Source organism: Quercus robur, chromosome 2 (genome assembly GCF_932294415.1).
Source record: "Quercus robur chromosome 2, dhQueRobu3.1, whole genome shotgun sequence".
NCBI classification, from domain to species: Eukaryota; Viridiplantae; Streptophyta; class Magnoliopsida; order Fagales; family Fagaceae; genus Quercus; species Quercus robur.
In genome coordinates this window covers 85,218,397-85,242,381 of record NC_065535.1, presented here as the reverse complement: position 1 = coordinate 85,242,381, position 23,985 = coordinate 85,218,397, and the positions used below count along the sequence as shown (strand labels likewise).

The 23,985-nt window shown below is 33.5% G+C and overlaps 1 protein-coding gene across 1 annotated transcript; it reads left to right on the top strand.

Annotated features, from left to right (window-relative positions):
- The first annotated feature begins 3,977 nt into the window (after positions 1 to 3,977).
- On the top strand, positions 3,978 to 19,823 carry LOC126715491 (uncharacterized). The gene is made up of 16 exons (XM_050416110.1): positions 3,978 to 4,141; positions 5,484 to 5,784; positions 5,881 to 6,009; positions 6,156 to 6,363; positions 7,605 to 7,751; positions 8,492 to 8,566; positions 9,274 to 9,345; positions 10,586 to 10,657; positions 11,848 to 11,919; positions 12,058 to 12,129; positions 12,808 to 12,879; positions 14,463 to 14,534; positions 16,453 to 16,596; positions 17,408 to 17,479; positions 18,583 to 18,729; positions 19,315 to 19,823. Exons 2-16 carry the CDS (start codon positions 5,584 to 5,586, stop codon positions 19,497 to 19,499), a joined length of 1,740 nt encoding a protein of 579 aa, XP_050272067.1. The 5' UTR covers positions 3,978 to 4,141; positions 5,484 to 5,583; the 3' UTR covers positions 19,500 to 19,823.
- The last annotated feature ends 4,162 nt before the right edge of the window (positions 19,824 to 23,985 follow it).

Sequence of the window (23,985 nt, the reverse complement as noted above, 5' to 3'; positions counted from 1 at the left end):
AATCGTTTTGTGGATTAAATCCACAAGTCAGTTTTCCTGGTATTGATTTAAAAATCACAAATTGAGAGGACGAATGGACAAAATTTCAAGCATTCGGCGTAAAAATAGAAAATTTTATAATACCTACTTTATGTAGTTGTGAAGTTATACTCTTTTGTGATTGTCTTTTATGTCTTCAATAAATTATAACCTACTTGGTGTGTTAAATGCTTTATCAACTTCAACAAATAATGCTTATAATTTCAACATGACAACGATGGCATGCACTACACCATTGGTAAAGAAATTCCACTTACAAAACAAAATTATATCTCTCACAACTCACAAGATATGTGTATCTGAGGCCCGCTCTTAATTCTTAACTTGCATGATGATTCTTTATAGAGGCAATAAGATAAAGCCACATGGGTGCTTTATCTTATTGCCTCTATAAATTATTTCTTTCATTTTCGGCAGTGGCCTAGCCCATACTCCATAGTTTGAAAAGGACTTCCTAATTTCCTATAGAGTCCCGTGAGCTACAAGTCTATGGGCATAACTTGTTCCTTGCAAGTATCACTCTACTCACTATCACTTAGACATGGCAAAACGGGCGGGTCGGGTCGGGTTCGGGTCGGGTCAATCGGGTCACGGGTCAAACGGGTCACGGGTCAAAAACGGGTCATTTTAAGCGGGTTGAAATCGGGTTCGGGTCAATCGGGTTGCGGGTCGGGTCGGGTTGGGTCGGGTTGACCCGTATTTTTCACATGAAATTTTTTATTTTTTATTTTTTTTATAAAGAAAACAATATGTATTTGCCATTTGGATAGTTATGCAACATATTACTTGATGTAAAATGCATTATTTTGCATTCACTACTTATATCAAGAATAAACTCAGTTAAACTTATTAATATTTATTCAATAATTTTAAAATTATACAAACCCTAACATTACTATCTAAAACAAAACAACACAAAGATAAGTAAAACAAATATACAAGTTTTATTTTTACACAATATCAACATTCCAAAAAAAAATTTACAAATGACTTATTGGATAACTCATTTGATAAAGAATAAAAACATATAAGAAAGTTACAATTTTAAAAATTAATTTTATAATCTATTATCAATTGTGGTTGACACTCTATTTCAATTTGAGATATACATTAAAGTTTGATTGCTTACTTATTTATAACTAGTCTCTTTTATGAAGATCATATCATTATTAAGCAGCATACACTTTAGGAAATATCATAATTTATTTTGAAAAGCCGTTTATTTTGAACATAAATTGTTAAAAAATAGATCTAAACATTCATAATTTATGCTAATTTGATACTTTGGCTTTACTATTTTCACACTCATGAATGTGTCTCACACATATTTACAATTTTAAATATGTTTTTAACTTTACTGTAACTAGATTATCTTGGCATGTATTTTGTTATTTAATATCTAAAAATCTTTACTCATTACAGAATGCTCAACCATTTATTTTTCAATTAATTTGCATGCAGTTATGTAAATGTATCAATTGTTTCCTTAAAGCTCACAATAAACAATTAAACCAATATTGTCTTAATTTCACTATTTTTTTTACCAAAAAAAAAAAGTTAAAAAAAAATGGTTCGGGTTCGGGTCGGGTCGCGGGTCGGGTCGGGTTGACCCGCACAAAACACGGGTCGGGTCACGGGTCAACCCGTTTTTGCTTCGGGTCAAAAAAATCAGGTTCGGGTCAGGTATTTTTCGGGTCGGGTCGGGTCGGGTCAGAAAATTCTGACCCGTTTTGCCATGTCTACTATCACTGCTATTAAATTTGAAGGCAAATAAGCAACGCATTATATTTGATTAAAATTCATTTCAGTTTTCTAATTTTATTTTCATTCAAAAAATGAGTCCTCTAAGTTTTAAGTATATTTAATTAAGGTTTTTTCATTAAATTAGTTAAATGTTACGGTTAAGAGTCCAATTTTTAATTATTAAAAAATATTTTCCATATTTAAAAAAAAAATTAGCCGAAGTTGATGGAGAGACCTTAATTAAATAAACTTAAAATTTAGATTTGGACTCAATTGAACAAAAGTAAAATTAAAAGACTGAAATAAATTTTGATCAAAATTAGAAGGTGTAATTTGCATTTTTGCCAAAAAAAAAAAAAAAAAAAAAAAGGTTTTACCATTTATGAAGTTACGTACATTATAATTTCTTGTAAGTTAGTGGTTTCTTAATCTTTCTACTTTCTAGTTCTTGAACTAATTAACACATTTTGCCGTGTATTGTAAATAAAATGTTCAATGTCCGAGCCAGACGTGCACGTCTGAGACTCTGAGTTCGTTTTTTCTTCTTTGCGCATACTTTTGCTCAGTTAAATTAAAGAATCAAGCAAACATCAACTCTAAGTTGAAAGTTGAAACATGCACGTCTCTATATTATTTAATTATACAACTTTTTTTTCTTGCTTTTTAGCTTTTCTCATATACATTGAATGCGTTTCTCTTTTATTTATTTATTTATTTATTTTTTTTATAATTTTTATTATTATAAGTAAATGCCACATTGAATGTAATAATATGAAAACAATCTAAATCCCAAAGTGAAGCATGCATTGGATGAACATTTACTGTCTTACTAAGACTAATGCGTTTCAAATTTCAAACATCCTCTGTAATAATTAGCTATCCCTACCAAGTACCAAGTACTCCCTCTCTCCTATGCAGATAAGAATATTTTTTTTTGTAACCATTTATTCTCTACGCACTAGGTAGTCTTTCTTGGCTTTGATCTTAATTGATGAGATTTCTTGTCTTAATTTTTCTGTTCCTCTTTCCAGTACCACAAGAAAGAGACCCAACTTTATTTTTTGGCTGTCAAGAGAGACACTCAATTCTATATCGATAGTTTTCATTTTTTTTTTTCTATTAATTATCATTTTAAACTAATATAAGAAAGGATAAAATACTCAATTATTCCCAGCATTGCTTTCATTCTCTGGTGTGAGCATGAGATTAAAGCCAGGTTCTTTTTATTTATTGATTAAGTTTGATATTTATGAATTGTGAAACTCCAGTTTGTCTTATTGTTTATATCTACTTTGATGTCATAACAAATTGAAAATAATTCAAAAGGGTGTTTTGGGAAATTTGACTAAATATGATATTATTCCACCATCTTATTCATGTGTTATCACCAAATAGTTGAATAGGAATTATTATTTCATTCCAACTTATTATAATACTTATTCTTATTACACTGTAATCATCGTTACAATGTATCAAACATGTCCAATTTTTATGTTTTATGTTTTATTTTTTATGTTGAGTTTTGAGTCTTTGTGTCAAGCATTAACTGAACAAGATTAAAAATTAAAAGGGTAAAATACAGTAAACACTTCTAAAGTTTGAGCTAATGCTACTTAAGTTCAAACATTTTCAAAACTAACTAACTTGGTCCTTAATCACCATAAGAGAGATAAAAAAAATAAGTAATGATTTAGGATCCAAGTTTGATTTATGAACCAAAGTTTGTCATTTTTGAAGAATATTTAGCCCAACTTCAATGTTGTTAACTATATTTTACCCCAGCCAAAATCCCAAATAAAACATATACCAGATGCTAGATGGACATTATGGAAAACAATGTCATTATATGTCCAAAATGTCTTTCTTTCGATGAAGTATACCATGCCGTTCGATGCATGAATCATCCCCTCGCTTGTAGGTACACTCCAATTGTATTTTCTCCTTTCTTCCTATCCAAATAGTGTTAAACTTATCCCCAACAAAGAAAAAGAAAAAAGAAAAAGATAAAAGAAAAACAGTGTGCTATAAAAGAAAGTGTCAACTGTCAAGGATTACTAAATGGGAATAAATACTATTTTTAAATTTTCAATGCAGAGACTGAGAGCACCCAAGATTGGGCCCACATTTTAGTCTCTTCAGCCCACTCTGTCATATCTCATCAAAAAAAGAGAGTCATGCCTAACCGCGCCAAATTGCCACGTGGCAAAGATCAAGTGGTACCGACTCAGCTCCTCTCTCTCTCTCTTCTTCTTTCTTTGCCTAACTCCCCTGCATTTTCTCACTCTCACTTTCTCTCTCTCTCTCTCTCTGTCTCTCTCATCACCGAGTTGATTGGCCAAGAGCTCAGCTCTGAGTTAAGGTAAATCTTTTCATTCTTTTTCGGTCTGCGTGTAGAATTTGATTTTTTTTTTTTCACTCATCATGACTGATCGTTTTCGTAGTCTCACACTCACACGTGATTCTTCACTCTCTGTTTGGTTCCCAAGAAAACTGTCGAAGAAAAACAAAAAAGAAAGGAAGATTTTGCTCGTCGACTTAATGGGGTCCTTTATTTTTGTAAAAGATTGTTAAAACACAAAGAAAACATGTACTAAAATTGTTGTATATAATATATATAGTGAGTGACTATTGCAAGTGGGAAACAGAGTGATCAGAAAGTTTAATATTCCAAAACTGTGTTTTTGATAGTTACTAGACACAGATTCTATGACAAAGCTTAGAATATGAGCTATGTATGTGATGGGTGTTTTTTTGTTTTTTTTTGTTTGTCTTAAAGGCTCTAGTTTACTTTTTTTCTAAGCCTTTTGTATATTCTAACTCTTTTTTCTTTACAAAAAATTCTCTGGGTTTAATTTATTTGTGTTTATGCCTAAGTACACTGACAAGGTGATAATTTTTATTCTTTATGAGATAAAGTCCTCTGATAAATATTGTTTCTTCTTTTGTAACAGTTATGCCATGGTTTGATTTGTTTTTATTTGTGATTATGACCCGTATAATTGTTAACCCCGCGTATGCGTATCTTTGGTGTGGTGGTTACAAGTATAAATGCTTGTGGAGGGTGGGTGTAAGAACGGGATCAAGTATCTAAGAGAGAGGAGTTTTCTCACACATATATTAGGCTAGAATAGAAATTTTATCTTGTATAAAAAAAAAAATGACCCATATAATTGATTGTTGTTTTTTATTTATTTTAATTGATCCCCGAATATCAGTTTGAAACTTGAAATAAATGTACTTATCTAGATTGAGTTAATATGAGTTATCAATAATATAAAAAGGTAAGAAAATTTATGTAAGAAAAAAATTGAGTAAAAGATAATAAAAAAGAAAAATGGTTGACCAAAAAACTTTACTTTTATTTGAACTATAACCCAATTGAAAATTTTATTTAAAAATTTTGGTGATCAATTTATTTGGTTGTTTTGAAATTCTGCTATTTAAATGAAGTGGCTAGTAAATATTTTGATTCTTGAAGAAGATTGCCATGGCAAACGAATTGCAAGTGGTTTTAAAGGTTTTGCCATTTTTTCGAGATGATGTGCATGGATAAATATTTGGTAGCATTACATGCCCTCACTTCCATTTAATCTTTCAATGCTTGAGCAACAATGTGGTAAAATTTTGCGTTTTACTTAGGCATTCATGCTGTGTTTACAACATGTTCTATATAGCTTATCATGAAAATTTTCCCTCTACAGTTTGAAGTGGAGTTCATGCCCATAAAATTTTGTTCTGAAATGGGGCATACCATCATGTTTTGGGGCATTATGTGAGATTGGTTTGTTGCTAGATCATTATATGATGGGGGGAATTTGTTCAAGGAAGAGAGAGCAACTGGTCATTGAAGATGGTGGGTGTAGAGGGGTCTCTGAACGATTTTGTAAAATTGCCAGCTCAAAATGGCTGCGAAATTCATTTTCTCGGCCCATTGTAGATTGTCAGCCAGGACGGGGCAAATGCCCTTCCCTCATGGACTTGGGCATATACAAAATACGTGAGGTACATATACCTGCTTTGTTTGGCATGTGACATTGAGTGTGTGAGTTTGTGTGCATGGATCACTGTTACCTGATCGTTTTATGCTGATTTCAACAGGACATTGACAAATATAGTTCATTTTCAATTCTTCCAAGGGATATAAGTCAGCAGATCTTCAACGAATTGATACATTCCCGTTGTCTTACTGATGTTTCTCTCAAAGCTTTTCGAGATTGTGCTCTCCAGGTAATGCCCAAATTGATGGCTTAAATTATTTATAATATAATTTTTTTAGTGGCTAAGCAAACTTAAAGTATAAATGGAGCTTATTTATTTAAGTTTTTTCACTTGTACAGCTTGTTGTTTATTAGATCATTATCTTGTATTGGCAGGATGTTTTCTTGGGTGAATATCCTGGAGTGAAGGATAGTTGGATGGATTTCATCTCTTCACAAGGGTCATCTTTGCTTTCTGTTGATATTTCTAGTTCTGATGTGACAGATTCTGGATTGGCTCTCCTGAAAGATTGCCCAAACCTACAAACCTTTGCTTTTAATTACACTGACCAATTATCAGAACATGGGCTTAAGCACATTAGTGGTAATCTTCTCTGTTTCTTTTGTGCAACTATTTAGATGCTGTTTATTGCAAAGGTTGATGTGCCTTATGGATATGGTACCCTCTGACGTGGTTTCATGTTTTTAACATTACTTGATCAAAAGCAAAATCAGTTTTATACTTAATGTGCAGTTTTGTACCTGGAGAAAATGGTTCTTTTATGTTCAAAATAGTACCTAGTGCACCCAAACGTAGAACAAACCATTAGAAATATCCCACCAACTGAGATTTTTTTTTTTTTTTTTTTTAATTTTTTGGTGGGCCCAGCCTTTTAAGATTCAGAATTGATGGTTTAATTTCTGGATTAGAACATGAGTATAAAGTAAAATTCAAGAAATTTACCTCCTCCTTTTTTTTATTTTTATTTTTTTTTCACCTTGAGAACTGATTACTCTGTTTCGGTTATTGCCATGTTACTGTACTCAAATATTTTGAGAAATTTAATTTGAGAAATCACTTTCTGACAACTGTAAATAAGTTTGTATCTTCTCAGTAATATGAGTTTTATGTAATCAAAGAAAAACTCTTTCTATTTCGGTTATTGACATGTTACTGTCCTGCCAATGGAAAAATACAATTATGAACTGCAATTGATACTTGCCCTATTGGTGTATAAGTGGCCATCTCCATGGCAATATATTTTGCTAATGGTAAATTGTGCTGTTGGTAGCATTCAATTAGCTGATTAAAGCTGGCTTCAGTTGGTTCTATTTTAAGAAGTTTTAATGTCTTTTGAGGCACTGACTTACAATTCAATACATGTTATGTTTTGGTCACCCTCGTAATGGTGTTATTTGGATGGCTGTCCCCCATTGTTTGATGTGGTGCATTTGGCGGGAGAGAAAACAGCCAGTGTTTTGAAGATTCTGAAAGGACAATAGCTGACTTAAAACTTTTATTCTTTAAAACACTATTGGATTGGATGTCTATCATAGGAAGTCATTCTATTTTTTCGGTTTATGATTTGATGGATACTTGTAATTTGTGTGTTTGATTGTTTTGGTCACCTGCTGTATACTTAGTTGACTCCTTTTTATGACTGCATAAAATTTTCTGTACTTATTAAAAAAAAAAAAACCAGAATCACACAACCTTGTCTTTGTCACTTGTCACTTCAGTTTCAACTATCATCACTTGAATGATCTTTTGGATCAGTTTAACATTTCTAAAGATTGGGTTCTTTGTTGGTTAACGAGGATAATCGTTGTAACCTTGTTCTGTAGGTCTTTCAAACTTGACATCATTGAGTTTTAAAAAGTGTGATGCAATTACTGCTGAAGGAATGCGTGCCTTCTCCAACTTAATTCACTTGGAAAAGTTGGACTTGGAAAGGTGTTCAGGGATTCATGGTGGATTTTTTCATCTCAAAGGTATTTTTTTCCTGCTTGATGAAAATAAACTTCTCGTCTTGTTCTCATAAGTAGACACCATCTTTTTTCTTCTTCTTCTTTCTCTCTCTCTCTCTCTCTCTCTCTCTCTCCTTGTCCATGCTGAATGAAATTATTCTTTTTTTGATGGCTATCTTATTATCAACAATAGAAACAAAATTTTACGGGCCCACAAAAAAGGGGATAGGAACAAGAATTTTATTAAAACAAGGGATTAAACTGATTTACATCTCAATACTGTTGTCATGTCCTTCTATTGCTTAACTCCTCCACTTTTAGTAGGTTTACATGTAAGTAAATGTATGATTAGATAACTATACATTGTATTTCTTTTAAATTACTTGGGAAATTTGGAGCCCTTTTTATGAATTTTATATGTGTTGGATAGGGAAGAGAGATTGGGGAGTGGGAAAGCTGATTCAGTTATGCTGCATCTATCTTGCAGTGTGATAAGACTCAATTTTAGCACTAAAGAAAGCTATATAAACATGATTTCTCACTCATGGGGCTGCTATGTGAACTGGTAGATTTTGCAATTTTAGACTAATATTTCACCTAACAGAGATGATAACTTCAGATAGAATAGAATGGAGGAAAAGAATACATGTGGTTGACCCTAACTAATTTGTTGAAGATCCTTAGCCAACCCCATATATATATATACACACACGGTTATTTTGTGTTTTACTTTTTTGTTTTTTATTTTAAATCTTCTCTTGCAGGTTTATTGAAGCTTAAGTCTCTGAATATTGGATGTTGCAAATGCGTTTCAGATTTGGACCTGAAGGCTATATCTGGTAATTGCAGCCACAAATTACTGTGTTTTTTATTTACAATTATACCACTACTTTAAAATGACAGAAACACAGTAGTTCTCCACCAAATTTCCAATGTGTGTTTATTGGATGCCCAAAACATGAGTTTATTTGATGTTTATAGTGCTAAAATTATATGTCCAAGGAGATTTTGAGAAAAGTGGTTGTCCTTTGTTGATTCAAACTTTTGTAGACAATAATTGAAGAAAAAAAATAAGGTAAATTAAATTTCCAACTTTTTCTTAATGGAGTGATAATCTTTGAGTCTTAATTTCTGTTTGAGATAATTTTTACTTATCCTTATTAACTAATCCATAGGGTCCGTTACTTCAAAGATATGATCTAAATTAATTTAATTGTATCGTAGATTCATTGTCGACTGGTCCACATTCATATTCCAGTACTTTCCGTGTTACAAGGGCTTTTGGTTTTATTATGATATATTTGGATTATATTGTTGTTATATTTTTCCTCCCTCCTGTTGATGTGAGGAGTGTCAACCATTTATTTTCTCTTGAGTGCATGAATTTTTTCACTGGAGTATCACTGAATCCTTAACTTTAGTTTTCACATAATTAGAATGCATCAACTTAACAGGACATGCTAGATCTAAGAAATTTATTCACTTCTTTACAAAATAGTTGGGTTTGAGTCAACTTATCTAGACTCTTGTTCTCCTCATGTGTCAGGGATCACTAGCCTTAAGGAGTTACAGGCTTTCAGCAGTAATATTACTGATATTGGAGTTTCTTATTTAAAAGGTACTTTCCAGTTTTTTGTTTTTGTAATTTGTTTTTAAAAAAATACAATTACTGCATTATCCCCTCCCATATAATATTTTCTTTATCAGTTATCATATGAGCTTGTATGAGAAAAGGGGATACTATCTACACTGGAGCTACTGCAGTGTTTGTGTGTGTGTGCACATGTGTGAGAGGAAAACCAACTCTGAAGAACCTGTAATATTGTAGTACAACCTTCAATAACCGCTTCTCCTATTTTATTTAATTTTCCCTTAGGGTATGTTTGGGATCCGCTTATATTGCTGAAAATGAAAGTTTTTTGCCGAAAGTACTGTAGATAAAGATAAAAGTTAGTTGAAATAGTACAGTGAGACTCATGAATAGTATCAAAAAGTGCAATAGGGCTCATGAATATTAGCAAAAATAAGTTGGCTTTTTAAGCTGGAGCCAAATGTACACATAATAATTAATATTATACTAAAGAGAGAATGGGTAAACCTTAGAGATAAGGGAAGCATGCAATGAGAGAGTATGAAAACCAGCAAATGGAAAACACTACCGACAACTAGCTTAACAAATGCAATTGGATATTTTAAAATCACCATGACATAGACAACCCAGCAACAAAGGATTTCAAGATATTTTCAAAGCCAAGGAAGAGAGTTCATTGGCTTGGAAGATGTTATAATTCCTAGCTTTCCAGAATACACCAAAAGGAGCATGTGTGATTCAACCTGCACACTGAGACAACATTAAGCGTAAGATATTAATCTACTAATAACTCCTTAAACTCATGAGGAATACCGAAACAGCAATATTTTATTTCTGAAGAATAAACTAATCTTCTTTTCCTGTCTTAAAAGTGGGACTATCTGATAATGTCATATCTATGAGGGGTTTTACGTACTTCCATTGTACTTTAGAATACTTTTTATTCCTATGCTCTTCATCTATGGTCCTTTCGATTTATGACATCTAATTTCTTTGCTACTATATCTTAAGTAATTTATTAGAATACTTTACTGCTTAGTTTTGAGCTGAATTGGTCTTGCATATCTTGGTCACAAGTAATTAAAATACTCTTTTAGGCCCCTTCATTCTGGAATGTGTGACAGTTTTTTGTTTGTTTTGTTTTTATCATTTTAGCGGATTAGAAGTTTCGTTTATGGCTTCTATTTGTTGGATTATTTCTGTCTTGTTTGGTTCTCTTTCAGACACTTGATGCAGCAGTTGCTGAATCTTCATTTGTGTATGGCAGGTTTGCACAACCTTACAATGTTGAACTTGGAGGGATGCAGTATTACTAATGCATGTTTGGAATATATTTCAGGTTTTTTTTCTCTTTGGTCTTGTGCTTGCTAATGATCCTTACAATAGCATTCGTTATTATTATTATTATGAAAAAGCCTCCGGCTATTACTTGGAATGTAATATGATGTTTTTTTGAACTCAGTTCGTGTTATTTATTGTATATGTGGAGATTGATATTAATCAGAATCTGTATCAAAATCATGCAGAGAAATAAAATTCCTGAAACTCCAAGCTTTAGGATATTTTCCCATTGAAGCAGCAAATATAGCATCTGTGCCTGTCATTTTAGTGGCTGTGAGAGATTGCCTTTCAAAAACTTGTTGCATGGGTTATTAATGCAAAATTGCAAATATTTGCAGCTACTAGTACCAAAATTATGTCTGCTAAAGTATTCGGTTTATGTTGATGCAATGGCCCAAGAGGCCCTGTTATGTTGTAAGCCCATATTGAGCTAACCCTAGCTTCTAGTTTCTATATATACCCTGTTAGGGTTCACTCTAATAGTAGACTTGAGTATACAGTAAAGATGTAGCTGCTAGGGCTTTATTGTGAAGATGTAGGCTATTGGCCGAACCATGTAATCCCTTGTGTTTCTTCTCTCTTTCTTGCTTCTGCTTCTCTATATTATTATATTCTCGTCTTTAACAATGTCTATAATATTTTTAGACAACAAATGATGAAAAATGTTATCCATGCTTGTGGGTTTATTGTGGGTAATATTTATGATATGTAAGACCATCCTATTTGTAATTGTCTGTCAGAATGACTCTATCTTGGAGACTTATATGAGATTCAACCTCTTTCACATAAGAAACGTGTAGCATTATAGGTGTGTTTATGCATATTTGTCAACAAAACTACACAAAGTTGTTATTTTTATAATTGCTCTACTATTCATAGAACTTTTCATGCAAACAGGTATACGTATGTATGCATCTATGCTTGTATACATGAATTCATGCATCTATATATTTATGTGTATATCTGTATGTACATGATATGTATATCAAATATACAGCCATGTCCCTAACCCTAGATTTTTAATAGCTTCTATATTCAGCCCAATTCATGACACTTAGGTCCATGTCCACAAATTATATGATATGTTGGGAAATCACTTTTCCTTTTTTTTAACAGGCCATAGTTTTTGAGTTCTTTGAATGTGTGTATTTATTATTATTATTAAATTTTTTTTTTTTTGGGGTGCAGCTCTGGTTGCCCTGGCCGTCTTAAACCTTAACAGATGTAGTCTAAATGATGATGGATGGGAGAAATTTTCTGGTGAGTGACCTTAGGTTATTGATGCCATATTGGATATGGCCTTGTGGATGATGTAATGCATCATAATAAGAAAATTCTTATTCTTATCTTTACAACTGTTGCATGGCTGTTAATCTTGAGTCTACTGCATTGCTACAGGGAATAAAAACTTGAAGGTATTGAGCTTGGGATTCAACAATATTACTGATGCCTGTTTGGTGCATCTTAAAGGTTCTCTCTATTTCTCTCCACCCACTCCTTTCTTTTTCCTTTCAGAATGTTTGACCTTTTCCTTTCTATTTTCCAATGTAAGATATCCAAAGAGCAGGTGAGCTCAGTCTGAGCAAGTTTTTGTGTTAACTTGTTACTTAGTTTTGACGTTTTTATTCTTTTCCTCACTCAGTAATGAAAGGACATGGGAGCTCTTTGCAACATTGACTAATATGACTTAGAACACTACATTTTCATTTATAATGAAATATTGTGGATGAAGAACTCTTGATCTGTTGGTGATGGTTGTTTGAAAAAGAAATACTTAAAACCTTTTTGGAGTAAAGAACTAGCCTGGGTTTTGTTGGATTTTCTGTTTTTTCCTTTGTAAAATTCTAGTAGTTTAATTTTCTTTTACAATGGGACGTCCAAATGATAAAGGCAGTTTTGAAATGAATTGTTCGAAGCTTGGATAAAAAAATAATAGCTGCTTTGTTGGTCAAACACCACATATGATGAGATAACTGTTACTTAATTTTTCTAATTTGCAAGTATTCAGTTTTTTCATTTTAGATATTTCTTCCCTATAAATTTTATTGTCTGACTGGCCTATTTTTATGCTGCCTTTGATATTTCTTCCTGGATTTTTAGGGAGTGGCTTTAAACTAGTTCTTTTTGTGTGTTATTGCTTCTTTGCAGGTTTAACAAATTTGGAAAGTTTGAACTTGGATTCCTGTGGGATAGGTGATGAAGGGCTTGCTAATCTGACAGGTTTATTATTATGTTTCACTAATTCATTTTATATGACAGTTATGATTGTTATGTGAGATGGTGTGTGATTTAATATCTTCTTTCTTTTGTTTCATATTATCTTCTGGAAAAAGTAGGTTAGTGAGAAATAGCATTCATGAATTGTGTGGTTAAATGCATTTGGCCTATCTGATCACATGCTTCATGAGGATCAGCCTCAATTTTGGGTTGATTGTCAACTTATCATAAGGAGCTTATGAATGTGTCACACAGTCTTTTTTCTTCTATCCTTATACTATCCTATAATGGTTTCTCCTCTATCTTAATATTGATATCCTTGTTTGGATTAACAAGAGAGCTGTTTAAAAAATAAACTTTTGAATTTGGGATTTTAAGCATTCAAATCCCAAATTCAAATTCCATTGTGAAGGGTGTCATTGTACAAATTTTACCAACATCACCATTCCCAACCATTATTCTTCACATTGTGATCACCAACGTTGTTGCCACCATCACTACCACCACCATTTGTTGCTGTTGCTAGCACCACCACAAGTGCAAATGCTACTGCCACAGCCACAGCCACAGCCATGACTGCCACCAACTACTGCTATTGCCACCGGCTGCTGCCACCATCATGAATTACTAGATATAATGCCAAGTTATTGCTATCATCTTTGTAACTACTATAATACTCTTTCCTAACTTAAAAATACTCATTCAGACAATTGGAGTATAAATTGATGCACTTGAAATTCTCATTAATTTAAATTTTGTCATTTTGAACGAATTTCAAATTTTCATATCATCCAAACCCGGGGGGGGCCTAGCCATGATTTATTTGTGATGGAAATATACAGGAGAACTTGTTGATGACAGTCCAGTTTTTCCTCATTTCTAACAACTTTCATTTTGTTAAAAAAAAAAAAAAAAAAAAAAGACTAGTCACTGGGGTAGCTGTGGTTTTATTCTGAGTTAAATTGCAGAATATTCACTTAATGGAATTTTACACTCTGTAATGAAAATCTGGAAGACAATTGCCTCACAGGACCCAGAAGGGGAACAAAGGGCATATTGCTGATAGTTCTTCTAAGATATGTAAACCTCCATTTATTTTCTGATGTATAGAGAGAACTGGGAATCCTAGGACAACTGTGAAAGAAAAATCGGTTATATAACATTCCAGGTCTTTATCTTTATTATGCATGCATTGGTCAACTCAATAGGAGGTTCATTCTATACTTGGAACTAATTTGAACTCGGCCTACTATCTTGGTAATTTCTGATCTGCGGCCATTAATTTTCCATCCCTTATGTTAGAAATCTATTATGGTTGACGCATGATTCAGGTTTTGTGAAAAAGACTTTTGATGTTGCACATTATGAATTATCTTTAGGTTTAAATTGTGTAATGTAGTATGTTGCTCCATGGTTTTTTAACTATTGGTCCTTCTAGCAATCTAACATGATTCTCAACGCATCTGGATTTGAACATAAGACCTTAGTTAATGGATATATCCATGTAATTTCAATTCATAAGGATATGAAATACCAATTTTCTATGAAATTTGAGTATGGCTTTATATTGTAATTTATCTATTCAGGCCTTACACTCTTGAAGACTTTGGAATTGTCAGATACTGAAGTAGCAAGTAATGGGCTTCGTCATCTCTCAGGTTAGGATTCTACCCTACTTCAATCTTGCTTTTCCATCATATGACTGGTTTCAAACTGATTTACTAGCTTGTGAATATGCTGCATCTTCAGTTCAAGCTATGTATCCATTGATTCCACCTATGAATTGAGTTCCTTATAACTGTTTCATTACATAAGGTTCCCACAAACTATCAAAGTACATATATTTCAACAATAAAAATATGCAGTTCTTTTAACCATGTATATTTTTTTATTTCATGCTTGTTTTCATATCTCTTCTCTCATCTGTTTGATGATATCATTCTATAAATATGATATGCATGTTGACTGTTTGAAAGAAAGGGATTTACTTTTGGTGTGTCCTAATGTAATTGTTCAAGTCCTTTGCTTAAAATCATATTTTCTGAAAATGCATAGCATTAGTATATATGGAAAGTACAATTTGCATGTGTTGTTGATTTCTTTTGACAAGGGATAAATGAAATCAAAATAATAAGTTGAAACTGTTGTGGTTATTTTTGTTATTTCCTAAATATTTTGTTATTGTAACATGGATTTCTATTTTGATAACAAATAAAAAAAAGAGAAGAAATGTAATCAATTTGTGTTACTCAAATGACTGATAGCAGTTTTCTTACCCTTGGTAATTTAGAATTCTCATCTTTTCTTGGTGAAACTCAAAAGCTTTTTATGTTACGTGTTGAAGAACTTACTTTGTTAATCTCATTTGTACTCTGTTATTCAAAATTGTTACTAGAAGGAGATGCACCTTGTTTTTCTTTTCCTTCCAGCTGCTAACTGTAACTTTTCATTTTAAGAAGGGTAAATTATAGGTTACTTTCCTGTGGTTAAACCTCTTTTTCAATTTACTTCCCTGGCATCAACTAAACCTCTCGAACTTTAGACTAAATTGAAATCATTAGGTTTCTGTACAACTCAACAGATTTTGCACTCGTGAAAGGCACTTGTGATACTATGTATTCACCATCAATCATCATATTCCAAGTTTCTAACTCATCAGATCTTGCTCAGGCTCCGCATCAAAAACCACCCATGCATCCCTAATCCACCCTCAAATTGAGTACATATGAATCAATGTTCCACACAAACAAATCTAACTCAATCCCGAATTGCTCCACCCAGGCAGGAGTCTTTCCTCCTCTTCTCAATGACCCGATTTCTGCGTGCACCTTCACCAAAGGTGGAATCATATAATGATTTGGCATAACCCATTTTTCAACCATATTAAAATCCTAAATCACTACACAGGTTGTTGAAATCTGCATAGCTTCTTATAATAGTATTTCACATAAAAAGCATCAGGTTCATTAAGGCAATCACATACATAAACTGCATGTGACACCCTAAGCGAATAAAAGCAAAGCTTCTTTACAGCTTGGCTTGTGGCAAGAGGATGTTGGAAGAGGCCAGAGACTATGTGCTAGGTCTGGACACAGTTGAACTGGCTAATGCTTGAAATATGGAGATTGAGTGCTCCACTATGAGCATTTTCGTCAAACTGCTTTAGGAGGGGGGAAAAGATTTCCCAACTATTTTGACACTCAGAAATTTAACACATGCCTCTCACGTGTGCGAAATCTATTAAGCTGGTTAGAACCTTCACAATTTCAATTTGTTCCAAATCTTAGGGAGGTTTAGTCACACTTTCAAAAAGTCATGGAGGGGTTAACTACAGGGGGTAATTGGTAATATATAATTTACCCGTTTAAGAAAGATGAAATATCTTGCTGTTTATGGTTGTGAATTTTGTATTGCTTGAAATGAGGCAATGAGTTGTTATTCTAATGAATTTGAGATTTATTTTTTGAGTATGTTAATATTTTTAGTTGAAAATAATTTTTATATTATGGTAATTGCCAAGTATTATATGTAATTGTTAGCTGCTTGCTTTAATTTATATTCTTATCTTTCATTCAGGTTTAACTAATCTGGAGAATTTGAATCTGTCATTTACCTTAGTAAATGACAGTAGTTTGAAAAAGTTATCCGGATTGACATCTCTTAAATCACTTAATTTGGATGCTCGCCAAATTACTGATGCTGGACTTGCAGCTCTTACAAGTAAGCATTTTTCTTGAGTTTTCAGGTGTACTGTTTCTCTAAGTACAGTATTTCAATAGCTAACTACATTGTGGATTCGTTCTGGGAATCTAGTGCATTAAGTTCTGTTAATTGAAACATATGTAGTTATGTCTTTGGCAAGGTGTATGTTACTATGTTCATATCTATGCAGATTTTAGAAAATTGAGTGAATATTTAAGCTGGCTGCGAAGTGCTAACTGAGTTTTTTCCCTTATCTGGGATTGGGACTGTTTAAAAAAAAAATCCAAAGATGGGTGGACCCATGGGTTTTTGAAATTTGTAGTTTGTATTTTGTAGAATACGCTTCCATGACTCGTGTCATTAAAATTATTATATTTGCATGTGGGATACTCATGGATTCTTCTAGACAGGTTAATTTGTAGCAGTTAAGCAGGGTCATGTCACTTTTTGAATTAAAAGGTCCGTATCTGTTAAAAAAAAAAAAAGAGAGATTTTTTTTGACCTGGCAAAACAGCTATTTTTTCAGTGTAAAGTTGACCAACTTCTAACACTATTCTTTCTTTGTTTTTCCCCATCCTTAATTTATGTTTCTGTGTGCTTCTATAGTGTATAACCACGTTATATAACTGCGGGGTATACTGTGTACTGCATTATATAAAATTGACAAAGTGCAACTAATAAGAACAACTTTGCTAATTTTAAAGAGAATAATAGTTAGTCTATTTCCGATTTGTGAGTTATTATGGCTTCACCTAAATAGCATATTGCATTGTAATATGCTCTTACAGATATATCAAAGTCAATGAATTTTGCTGTTTTTGCTTTGCAGGTCTTACTGGCTTGACTCATCTGGATCTTTTTGGTGCTCGCATTTCTGACTCTGGAACAAAATGTTTGCAATGTATGTTGAAAGTTCTAGAGTTCTGACGTGTGTGCGCGCGCGCGCACACGTGCGTTTCATGCTTAGATACCTAAGCTGCCTTATACTGTTCTTGTGTGAGAAATATGTGCTTTCCTTTTTCTCTGGACTTTTTGTAGGATTGTCTCTGCATGAGATTTTTAGTTTCTTTTATGTTTTGCACTGTTAAAGATTTTAATCCTAGTAATTGCTTTGTGAACCCCTGTCTGTGTATTTTGTATGCTAATTTTAGAACTACTTCAATGACATGATTCCAAACCACCAGTGCTTTTAATGAGAGGAGGATATTAATTAGTTTAGACTGTTTCAAGAGTGCCTTAGTCTGTTAGCATTGGTAAATATGACAATTAACTCAAAGTTCTTATAAGATGAAAATGTAAACTAAAATGTTTCTGGTTTTCTTACGGGTGAAATTTAGGTTCTAGGTTCAAATCTCCATGCTCACAAATAAAATTTTCTTTCAAAAGCTTGGCAAAATGGATGAATCTGCTTCTGCCTGATCAAATCTACTAATTTAGCAGGATTCTGTATATGAATCCACTGATCAAAGGTAGTTTCCAATATTTAGGGCTTGTGTATCCTAGTTCACCATCCTTTGCTTCTTTTATGAGCTTGTATTGCTTTTTTGTTCTCTCTGACAATTTCAAATATTTTACCTTGGGCATTTCCAAATGTTGGTTCTAAATCCTTTGGGAGCATGAGGAGCGCTTCTGGCTTATAATTTGCTTAACTTATTTGGTGATGAATTTGTTTATGTTTAGTTAAGTGTGATTAGAAAACCCTGAGAAAATGAACTCAAATTCAAGGTCTCTAATATAATCCATGCGAATGAAGACAAACCCCAAAACCCCAATGGCATGGCTCATATACATATCAGTGCCTACCAAGGGTCCACAACTTCAGCTTAGATTTAAAGTGTTTTAATTTCATTTATTATATACTATCCAAAAATGTAAGGGATGATCAAATACAGGTGAAATTTAATTCTACATGTAAACCCCATATTTGTATATATTTGACTTGTTGATGCAAATGATCTTGTCACACTATATTGTCTTACTCCTATGTGTTTTCATACCAAACAGACTTTAAGAATCTCCAATCCCTTGAAATATGTGGTGGAGGATTAACTGATGCTGGTGTGAAGAATATCAAAGATCTTGCCTCCCTGAGACTGCTAAATCTGTCACAAAACTGCAACCTGACAGATAAAACATTGGAATTGGCTTCTGGTATCTACTGTTTCTCTTCACTAATTTGTGTTTCTGCAGTAGTTCTCTTGAATATAATTATCTTGTTGTGGTATTAATGGAGCCAGGTGTGATTAAGGCTGCTGATTGTGTGGTCTAACCTATGTTTGTTTCTCGTTCTCCATTTTAAATCCCACCTGGCTGGTCCTGGCATTTGTATAACTGAGTTTGCATGTGTAAAAACAGGCAAAAGTTAGATTTGGAATTTAGGTCTATTAGAAATGTTATTGGGATTGTGAGTGACAAAAATTGTAGAAAGAACAAAAAGAAAGAGAATTAATGTGGTTCAGCCCAACCTATGTTCATGGCAAAAAGCCCTAAACTGCAACATCTTTACTATTCTGAAATATTTATCACGATGTACCCAAATGTAGGGTATATATATTAATACATTTGACTTAGTATGGTAGCTTGAAAACCATGGTCATTGGACCTGTGAGAGGTGAGGTCATGGGTTCAAGACCTATTTGGTGCTTGTGTAACTTACCAATCAAAAACATAATTTCAGTTAGGATTAAATATAGATTTTTATTTTTAACTGTCATGTCGTTACATTTGTAAATGTAGGGCTGACTGCATTGGTGTCTTTAAATGTTTCAAATTCTTGCATAACCCGTGAGGGTTTGCAGTATTTGAAGCCTTTGAAGAATTTACGCTCACTTTCCTTGGAGTCCTGTAAGGTCACTGCATCTGATATCAAGAATCTTCAGTCAGATGCACTCCCTAATCTGATAAGCTTTCGGCCGGAATAGAATGGGATTCTGCCAGTACAACCTTCTCAAAGGAGCTGCACATCACACTTTCTCATGTCATATGGCTCCGTCCAGAATACATGTAGAAAAATTCTTTATTCTGATTGTTTATCAGTTTGAAATGGCTCTTTGTACAGTAATAAATTTGTATAGAAACCATGAATGGGCCAAAAATGTGGAGATAAAAAGTGAAAATGTACAGATGGCCCATATAAAGTACATGTGGACGGGTGTACTGTATATATGGATAGCTGCAGTTGTAAATAAATGTCTTGGTTGGACTGCTTTTATCAGTTTATGCAATTTTTGGTTTGTTCTGTTCCATTTTCACCATATCATAGTCTAACTAAGCAACCTAGTATAAGCAAAGTGAACAAGGATTTGAAGAATAGTTAGAAATGAACATTCAAGAAAACATTAGACTATTTATCTTTGGGCCCTAATGTAATGACAAGTGTCTTTCATTCAAAGTGACATCATTGGTTCAAATTAAACAATCAAGGAAATACCGGAATACCAAAGCATACATCTTTTACTAAAAGAAACAAAGACAAATAACAACGAAAAACTAAAACCTCAATGAAAACATCTTATTCTTTCTTTTTTCTCCTAAAAACATCTTATTCCAAGGGATAGAGACCGAGCCAGTCTCATACTAACAACACCATGCATGTTACCCTCACTAAGAATAATAGGGAGTAACCTCAATACACTTATTCTGGGATCCATTATTAAACTGCCAACACCTTTCGTTAACATTGTCGTACTCTCTTCCGGTCGAACAATCCTTACCTCTAAATCGTACGAGATTGCAACAAACACCGGAAATATTGTTTCCTTTGCTTCCCCAACAACGATAATTATTTCCAGAACCTTGCCAACAGCCTTCACCACCACCATAAACTAAAGGCAATTGTACTGGCTTCAGCTCAAAAGGCAAAGATGGTTGATTCCCTGATGATGGAGTATTTGGTGGACTTGCACTTTGCACAGGTGATGAAGTACTTGGATTTGAAGGTGGGTCTCGTTTTAGAGGAGGGTTTTTTGAACTTGGTGGAGTACTTGTTGATGATGATGATGATGAACTAGGTGATGAATATGGGATTGACTTTTGTGTCAAGTGAGTACTACAGTGTTGTTTCAACAAAGGATAGAAAAAGGGTACGGTTTCAAAAGCATTTGAGGCACATTATCAAGTTCTAGAATGGATTTGCAACAACCATAAACTACAAAGTTCCATATCAAACACAATCATAATAAATGCCTATTAATAATTACCATAATTTTTTTTTGAAAGAATTACCATAATTATTAAACTTCACATTTAGAAAAAAAATAAAAGAGAAAAAAATTTCATATTTTATTAAAGGGTTACCGACTATATAACATATATGTAACACTAAGTGACAAATTAATTGTGAGTTCCAGTTAGCTTAAATGATAAAGTTTTTGATGGTTGGATAAGAGATCTAGGGTTCAATCTCTGCCCACACCAAAATTGATTAGTGTGTCTTGGTTTGATGATAATGAGCTATCATTAGGAGTGGAGCCATAGGTTGAAACGCTCTCAAAACAAAAGTGACAGATTAATTGAATCAAATATTAATCATAATACTAATTACATGTTTAAGTTATTTAGTGCACTCAGAGGACCACATCAACAATGTATAGTGATACTCTCACTCAATAATATAACCACAAGTGTTGCCAAGAGTTTTGTAACTTAACTAGAATTTTCTAGTGTTTTCAATGGGAGAGACGTCCAAGATTCAAATCATTCTTCCCCAACTATTGAATTATAAATAATAAAAAATAAAATTGTGCAGTGCCCAAATTATAATAGCAATTAAAATGCTGATTTTTTTTTTTTTTTGAGATACAAAAATGACAAATCTAAAAGATCCTATTTTGAACCCCCCCCCCCCCCCCTCTCCAAAAAAAAAAAAATCTAGTAATTCCAAATAGAGTAACACAAATATATATTTTTATACCACAAATATAATGCCAAATCTAAAGGCAATAAAAGACACCAATTTGGTAACAAAGTGGAAAATCAATGAAGAACCTCTTCAATGAAAAAACCACTATGGGAATTGTAAGGGTAAAATTCCCAAGTCAAACAACGGGCCTTGGGCCCTATACAGAGTCCAACTACGACCAAAGGAAAAATGGGCCGCCGAAGCAACTGTCTACCCAACCCTAATAAGCCCAAACTTATTTAAAGGAGACGTCCCCTCGGACGCGCCAAATATGAGCCCAACATGCACCCTATCCATAATAAGGAGTCATTCCAAACAAATATTGGTTATAAGGATAAGCCTCACAAAGCAGGGAGAAGAACAAAAGCATAGGATGTCCAGGGAGAGACCACAACTGCCGCATTAAATGCAAGGGAGCTACTTTTCCAGCCGCATTAATGTGGAGAAGACAGGCGAACAGTGTTATATTGGCCAATGCAACTCATAGAAAGATAAGGTGGATGTCCGATGGGACAGACACTCAAGTGAAGGTCCAGATGGTTAACAAGTGTAAGACTTTTATCAATTTAAGGAGGCTATATAAGGGAAGGAAATCCCCATGAAGAAAGGATCGGAAAATTTAGAGGGAAAAGAGAGAGAGAGAGATTAAAGAATTCTGTAGTCTTTAATCAGAGCAAGAGGTGTTCTCATACGTCTCCTCGGACCGGTATCCTGTGGACATAAATGAGATATTCTTACGTTCAGACTGTTGCATGGCATACAACTAACTAACGTTCACTTCGTCCAGCCTTAGTTCTGTAACCCGCTCTCTACAAATTCATTGTCTAGGGTCCTTTGGGCCAGAACCACTTACTTGCTGGGCCTGGGCCCCAAAAACCGCCCCTACAGGAATCCATTCCCATTAGAGAATTCATTGTTAATGAACATTTAAAATAGTCTATACTCACATGCAATCTTATAAATGTAGCACTTACCTTCCTACTATAGTAATCTCAAATTCTATTGGTACATCATAAGCTTGGGATTACACCATAGGCCTTGTGGGTCATAACAGAAAAGAGGAGTCACCACTTGGTTTAGTGTGGGCTAAGAACCACCTTTGACTCATGTGTGAAGGATTAATGACACAAACTGAGTCTGGAGTTAAGGTATGAGCTTAAAAAGATGTTAGCCACCCTACTTAGGTTCACCTAACCACATGGCTAACCTTCACTTGTATTATCGATATACACTTAAAAAAATCTTTTATTAAAGAAGCCATAACTTAATCACTCACTCGTATTATTAGGATATACTTAGAGGGCGTTTGGTTCGCTGTGATGTGCCTTTAATGTGATGCGCATTATGATGATGTTACATTAAGGTTTTTTATTTATTTTATTTTTTCTAACATTACCATAATCTAAAATTATAAAATATATCACATCATCTTAATCTCATCACCTTCATAAACAATGTAATTTTGTATCCTTGTATTGAGATTACATTAATATAAGATTAAAATAATGTAATATTACGATGTAAGGTAACATCACGGTGAACCAAATGTCTCTTTAAGGAAATCTTTTATTGAAGAATCCCCAACCTAATTTAAGAACATTTGCAATAGTCTATAATCACTTATATTGTTGGGATTCACTTAAGGAAATCTTTCATTAAAGACACCCTAACCTAATAACTTATTTGTTGCAGGGATGCATCTTAAAGCAAATGTTATCTATAGTACACATACGAGACATTAACCCCAAACTCTATTGAATGATCATGCATACGCCTTCTTGAGGCAAAAAACATCTCTTTGCCCAGAAAACCCTAACTTAGAAACTACCAAAACCGTTTATGCTTAAATTTGAATTAGGGGTGGAACTAAAGCCAAGGTCAATTTAAAAAAAAAAAAAATCCCTTATATTACTTATAATTATCAAACATTTTTAAAGATATAGCCTATAAAAATAGGGGTTTGGCCCCCTAAGCAAAAATTTCTAGTTTTCCCCCTTATTTGAATATAGCCATATTGTTGCATACATCAACATTGAAACACACAACTTCATCAATCAAAATTCAAATGCATAAAGAATGAAATAAAATGAAACTAAAATCAAATATAAAAAGAAAGAAAGATGAGTGAAAATGGAAATTGATCATAGAAAGAGATTGTTACCTCTTTTGCTACCAAACTCGTTGGCAACAAGTGACCAACCTCTTAGTAAGTTATTCACCAGAAACCTTGGATGGTGCCAAGTCAAGGGACTAATTAAACTTCAAAACAAGGTGCACTAATGAACATACATATTCTTATGGAATTAAATATAGTGTGCACAAACAAAATTTACATTATTTCTGTGGGATACAGAAATTTAATAAGGTAATAGTGCCATGTGTCATATCTGAGGCAGAGGAGGTTGACGCAGTTCTGAGGAGATCATACCCTTGGACGACAAGGCCGGGGAGGCAAGCCTTGGTCACGTCAATGGCACAATACTAGAGGAGGTCACACTGTAGAGGAA

Excerpts from the sequence above, each read along its gene's own strand:
- LOC126715491 (XM_050416110.1), top strand. The coding sequence starts at position 5,584 with ATGATGGGGGGAATTTGTTCAAGGAAGAGAGAGCAACTGGTCATTGAA. Across the intron at positions 8,567-9,273 it reads GGACCTGAAGGCTATATCTG|GGATCACTAGCCTTAAGGAG; the intron begins GTAATTGCAGCC and ends CTCATGTGTCAG. Across the intron at positions 9,346-10,585 it reads TGGAGTTTCTTATTTAAAAG|GTTTGCACAACCTTACAATG; the intron begins GTACTTTCCAGT and ends TGTGTATGGCAG.